Raw genomic sequence first — 6629 nt, 5'->3', positions numbered from 1 at the left:
CACGGCCAGAGGTAGCAGCAAATAATGCTCTCTGACCTTGATAATAAACAAATCAGCTGTTTCACACGCACGTGGAAAGGGCGCGCCAAAATCAATTTGTAAACACAGTCTACCGCCGGTATTCTGTTATTTCTAGGCAAACGAAGGAATTTTAGAGATGGGCGAGGAGGAAAATGTCGAGGATTTGGCCTATACACAGGTAAGTAGTTCAAACAGATATTCTCATATCTAAATCTAAATAATAATGTCTAGACTCTAGCCCGAGGGCAGAGGCCTATATATATTAACAAATGATGTTGTTTGTTAGGGTACGTGTCTTTTTTGTTTGGATTGTTTTTCACTATCAAAATCATGGTTGGATAATTGAAAACGTCAACTAATTCTTACTCTGGGGGCCGTTTCTCGAAACCGCCATAGGCCTGCAGATCAGACACCCTAGTAGTAGAGACAGTGTTATGTCAGATTAGACTTTTAGAGAAACGTGGAGATAAAATGAAATGGTAAAAGAGTGATAGACCTAATAATTAATACAAAATATACAGAAATTGGAAAAAGCTGAATATGAACATTAGACCTAGATCTAAATCAGTTTAAATTATTTTAAATCAACGTACATGTAACTTTAATGCTGCAGTGCATTTGATTATAAGATTTTCCGTACGTAACCTAGACCTATATAGACCTATATTTTACTTTCTAACTCTAGCATTCCAAGATATTTGTGTATTTTCTCAGATTTTCTATACTCTCTCTCCCTCCCTTGTACTTGTAAACTCTTGGCATCCTAGTGACTTTGTAATGAAACTTTCACTTCTGTCTCACTTTTGCTTTTGTATTTCTTAGCGTCTCAAGGCTGCAGTGCATTTCACCACAGGGCAGATCTGTGAGGAGCTTGGGGTTGAATTGGACGTAACATTCTCAAGGCAATTCATTTCGGCTCTTGCAGAGACAACCTTCAAACAAATGGGTATAATTATTACCATCCATCTCTCTGTAGGCCTAATGCTATCCACAACAGTTGCAATGACCGGGGCATCGTTTCACGAAACTGTCACAACTTCACCAACACCCCGTTGAAACGCGTGTACTACGAGTTGTGATGGCTTTGTGAAACACTGCCTAGAATTACATCTGTACTAGTGTACTATTTGAGTGGCCTCACGACAACTAGAAATTGTCAGGGGAGCATCCCATACATGTTCATTGCAGAAGCCATGAACTTTAACTTGTAAGTATATCAGTTTCATGAGACACAGCCCAGGGGGGGGGGGGGGGGGCATTTCACAAGGCTTTTTTCAATGACAAATGACAAAAATCAGTTACAAATCTGCTGTTAACCAATCAGAAGCAAGGATTTCAGTAGCTTATAACAAAAACTGTCATTTGTCACTGATGACAAGTTTTGTGAAACACTCCCCTGAACTGACATCAAATTTGAACAGTAAGAAACATTGGAATCTTGTAGTTGTATTGACAACTCCTTGGTAACCAATGACATTACCTTATCATATTGAAAACGCGTCATATCAGGGCTGAAGACAATTATAGATCTATACACAGAATTGAGACCAGTATAATTACCTCTTCAGAGTGAGTTTGTGATATAAAGTGAATTTTATAATGTGGTTCCACTGTCTTAAATAGTGGTCTACAAAATCATTTCTCTATTAAAGGCTCTCTTCATTCATTTTTCAGTAGAGCCCCCAAAACTGTGATTGATAAAGCCATGTCTTCACCACATCATTCGCAGGAGACCAATTTAATGAATTTATACATGTAATTATAGTCCCCCCCCCCCCCCCCCCCCCCCCCCCCACACTCCATGAACAGAGGGATACCATGCGTGTTCCCAAACTCTCCGGCTTGTAACAAAAGAAAGAGGTCTACCTGTATTGACTTTACACACCAGACTTTTGCTGAAAAGGGAGGGGGGGGGGGGTCGCTGGGAACACGCATATGCGTACCCTAAATAACACTGAGTGGGGGGGGGGGGCTGGGAATTATAGGTACAGATAAAGTGTCCTGAAAGCTCTGTTTCTATTGTTGCATACTGCCCTCTAGTGGCAAGATATACAGATAATACAACAAGTATGTGTATAGGACTGGTATTGGTATGGTATACTCAATTAGTCTCTCCTCATAATGTAATTTTAATGTTTCTGTTGCACTCAGGACTGTACTTTGATTGAACATATTCCTAATTAATCTTCCGTCCTCTATTGTGGTTTCTGGCCCCCTCTTTGTATTTCGTCCTCTCTCTCTCTCTTTCTCCCTCAATCTCTCTTTCTGTCTCTGTCCATATCTTTTTCAAACCCCACATCGCCCTCAAGTTTAAAGATAAACTCCAGTACTGGTAAAAAAAAATTAAAAAATTCTCACAGAATCAAACCAAACTTACACTGAATGTTCAAGATTACAAATAAATGACATGTGCCACACAATTTTGGAAGAAAATGTATACTGGCTGAGTAATGAGCATAGAAAGACAAGGAAATCAAGGTAGTACTAGCCCCGACACCATGTGTGTTGTCCCATATATAGTTTTCTATGTGAGTGCTTGTTACTTTACCAAGACTCGGTCAAATTTATTATGATTTTGATGACTCCAGAACCTTGCAGTGCACACCAATATGATCAACTGTTTCTGATCCTTTCCACACCTTTTCTTTCACACCTTTTCTTTCACAATGCAATCGCATTACCAGTACTAAAGTTTAGCTTTAAGTCTAGGAATACAATTTCCTCAAGTTTTTGATTTATTACAAAATATCAATTATTTTGTTATTTTTTAAATAAATGCCTGAAACGAACTTTAAGGGTTTAATTTAAGATGAGGTTATATTCAGTTAATCTGAAAACAGAAAATAAACTTTAAAGGCACTAGGCCTTCTTTCTTTTGTTTAATTACAGAAAACTTTGCTGGTGATCTGGAAGCATTTTCACAGTAAGTAATTTGTGCATGTTGTTCAACTGATATTCTGTTTTACAGGGTTTTTGAATTTTCGAAAGCAGGCCCATTGTTTTTAATTGTTTGCAATATAAAAAATTATAAATCAACACAGACTACATTTAAGAGCTCCATAAATCCACAAACTTTTGTGAATGCAGCTTTTTGCTCTTTACGGGAATTCAGTGTTGTGGGTTTTTCTTTGCAGCATGAAACTGTAGCACTTGTGAAACTAACATACGTCTCGTGATCTACTGCGTGAGTCAATAAAAAAGGAAAGACAGACATTGTTGTAATATAGTATAATGTTATGATAGCTGATAACGTCTTCTTTAATTTGTTAGGTTGCTCATCAAAATGCCATCACAGATGCCTGAGCACTGACTTTTGGCCCCCAAAAAACATGTCAAAATCACCTTTGCCCTAGTTTGGGAATTGGGATCATCGTTTGTGAGTGCATTCATTTAAAATGGAAACTATTCAACCAAACCTTCTGTTGACCATAAATTCCATTCAAAATTTGGGCAGAGGCAAATTAAACAGTGCCACTGTTCACCTCTTCTGTCTTTTTCCATACCTTTGTTGATTTTTGTGTGCAATGTTATTCTTACTTTGTATATTACTGCATTTTATCTGACCAATTTTTAATGTATTACATTTTAATGTCATTTTTAATCTTTTGTCAATTCAATTTGTTTCGGTCTTTGGCTGATATTTTGAATATATGTTTTTTAATCAATAAACCAGTTCAATTGCAATCAAATACGATTACAATTTATATTATTATTTATTTTATCGAACATTAGGGGCTTCGGTGCGAGTAACGGGGGTATCTTTGACCAAATCTTTATGTACTGATCAAAACCAACTTTAGGGTAGATCTTGGTTTCTAGTTCTGTGACTCACACTGTGGCTGTGCAGTTGCTTTTCCCCTCTTGACCCCCTCCCCCCCCCCCCCCAAATGACATCTTCCTACTGTTGTGGCTATTTTCTGCAGGCATGCCAAACGGTCAACCATCAATCCTGAAGATGTCAAACTACTGACGAGGAGAAGTAGAGACCTTGTAAGTACATCTATTATGAAATTTAGATAAATTAATTTAGAGAAAAATTTCTACTTCATTTTTTTTTTTTTATATTTTCATAATGTCTCATTACTTCTTTATCTTTTCCTAAATCTATGAATGCCTGGCACACACTATACGATTCTCCTGCGATACGATTTTCAAAGAAAATGCAATTATATTAGATATGAAAATCTAGACAAACATCTCTCCAATATAGATTCTTAATGATGCTATGATAATATAACTACAGAATTTTAGTACATTCAAATCTTTGAGTAAGAATGAAAGCCAAATCGGCTTCAAATCATGGACAATTGCACTACTTGTCTGAAATCACTTGAAATTAAAATTTTATTAAGCATTGGACTATTTGGTTCCTCGGTCATGAAGATTTTAAAAGTTTGAATGTTCCTGTTGAAAGGGGGAAGTCCACCCTGATATTAAAATGGTTTTAAAGCCTGTCTGTACTAGTTTGGCTAGGGGGGATTAGACCTCCCTGCAAGGTCACTGCCAGGTGGTTATATCATCAAATCAGCTCTCAAATAACATGAGGAAAAAGATGATCATGGGGGATCTACAGACACTGATTAGGCATCGTTTGCTATATAGAGGGCGCAAGTAGCTATAAGTAGTGCAGTGGGGCATTAATAGAAGCAGAAAATTAGAGAAACAATTCACTCAAAGTGTTAAGAAAAATCTGCCGAGAAATAAGAAAGTTTTAAATCTTTCAAAATCATGAAAATCATGGAATCTTTGAGACAAATTGGCAATGTCTTAAAAAAATGTAACGTCATCCCCTCACAATTCACCACTGATCTGAATGACAGAATGACACAAAATGTCATTTTATGTATGTTAATGGAATAGTAGACCTATCTTATATGGGGGTGCATGAAAGATTGTCCATGATATATGATCGAGATAGGCATGAAGAAAATATCTTTTGATCAAAATGGAATTTAATGACATTTCTTGCATTCAACAAAAGATAAAATGTGAGGGGGTGACATCATATTTAGAGACCGCCTAGCCAATTCGACTCTCAGATTTTAAATATTCAATGAAAAGCTATTATCCATAAATTTCTTATTATCCAATTTTTCTCAAAACCATTACTGATCTGTTTTCTCAGTTTTCTCCTTATATTAAAACAAACTTATTATCAGGGTGGACTTCCCCTTTAAATGTTATTGCAAATTTGTCCAAAGTCCGATCATATAGTGTGGGCTTAACTTGCCTCATTTGCGTGTTTACTCATTTTGACACTACATAATTTGAGATGCAAATATTGGGATGCATTATCACCATTTACTTTGGGAATATCATTAATGCCTGATTAGATTAAAGCTATAATAGTATTAAGATTAAAGCTATAATAGTATTACGATTAAAGGATTAAAGCTATAATAGTATTACGATTAAAGGATTAAAGCCTTGATAGTATAATGAGATGTCAGCCCACCTGTCATTGCAAATATTTCTTACAGTGAACTCTTTCTTACAGAATGCTCACACAAGTACCCTTAATGTGAGACACTCGTTTTGACACTACATAATTTGAGATCCATTATCACCATTTACTTATGGTATTTCATTAAAGCCTAAGTAAGGATTAAAGCTTCAATAATCGTAAGATCAAAGGCCTTGATAATATATTGAGATGTCAGCCCACCTGTCATTGCAAATATTTCTTACAGTGAACTCTTTCTTACAGAATGCTCACATCGGTACCCTCTGTGCGAGGCAAATAGCAGAAAATGATGCCGTGAAAGAGAAGAAGAAAGGAAAGAGCAAACGAAAAGCAAAACCAGTGGTTGAACTTGAAACATCAGAAGATGCAGAATGATAGAACCATGTAATAAGATCCAAGTGACTTGCGATCTACGTGTAATACACCCGTCAAATTGATTCTGTTTTGGAAGCACTTTCCTGTTGGGACATTTGACATCTATAGACAATTCACTGTTATGAGTACATGATGCCATTGTCTGTGACTGACCAAACAGTGATTTGGCTGGTCAGAGCTGTAAGCCCTCTTCTGATGTTCAATGGGCAATCCAACCTTTGGTATGAATTTTCTTTTCATAAATTTACCCGGTATTTGTATCACAACATTACTGATTCAGCCACTTTGAAATTCCCTTTCAAAAATGTATCAAATATTCTTACGACGTCAGGTTTCCTTCAAAATTTCTAGTTTGTTTCAAACACCTATTGAAAGTTGTCAAGTGGGATTCTAAATTTACAGGTAGTCTAGCTTCTCAATAGAGTCGGGGGTGAAGTGTGACGTCATCAAAAAATCTATTTTTGGAATTTCTCAATTTTTTCTTCATTTTCCGGAGAGCATCAAAAATAATGTCCAAATGTTGAAGAAAAAAAATTGAATAGGTTAAGTATTGGCTGAGATATGACCATCTGAATAAATCGATTTCCTATGGGAACTCAGTGTTATGTGCTCTGGTTCATAACGTTACGAGCCAAAGCGATATAACAATGAGTTCCTATAGTAATATTCAATTGGTTTTCGACATTTGGACATTATTTTTGATGCTCTTTCGGAAAATGAAGAAAAAATTGAGAAATTCCAAAAATAAATTTTATGTCACAGCTTTGGT

General features: G+C 36.3%; 1 protein-coding gene across 2 annotated transcripts; it reads left to right on the top strand.

Annotated features, from left to right (window-relative positions):
- Positions 1-47: 47 nt before the first annotated feature.
- Positions 48-6387, top strand: LOC115926662 (centromere protein S-like). 2 transcript variants are annotated; one of them, XM_030991660.1, is made up of 5 exons: positions 48-199; positions 844-967; positions 2911-2944; positions 3945-4011; positions 5712-5808. In XM_030991660.1, the coding sequence occupies exons 1-5, from the start codon at positions 158-160 to the stop codon at positions 5712-5714; spliced, it is 270 nt and encodes an 89-aa protein (XP_030847520.1). In that variant the 5' UTR covers positions 48-157; the 3' UTR covers positions 5715-5808. The 2 variants fall into 2 exon arrangements, with proteins under 2 accessions (XP_030847520.1, XP_030847519.1); XM_030991659.1 differs by having other exon boundaries at positions 54-199; positions 5729-6387.
- Positions 6388-6629: the final 242 nt, after the last annotated feature.

The sequence above is a fragment of the Strongylocentrotus purpuratus genome, unplaced genomic scaffold (assembly GCF_000002235.5).
Source record: "Strongylocentrotus purpuratus isolate Spur 01 unplaced genomic scaffold, Spur_5.0 spur5_scaffold_2, whole genome shotgun sequence".
Classification (NCBI taxonomy): Eukaryota; Metazoa; Echinodermata; class Echinoidea; order Camarodonta; family Strongylocentrotidae; genus Strongylocentrotus; species Strongylocentrotus purpuratus.
This window is presented reverse-complemented; position numbering and strand designations above follow the sequence as displayed.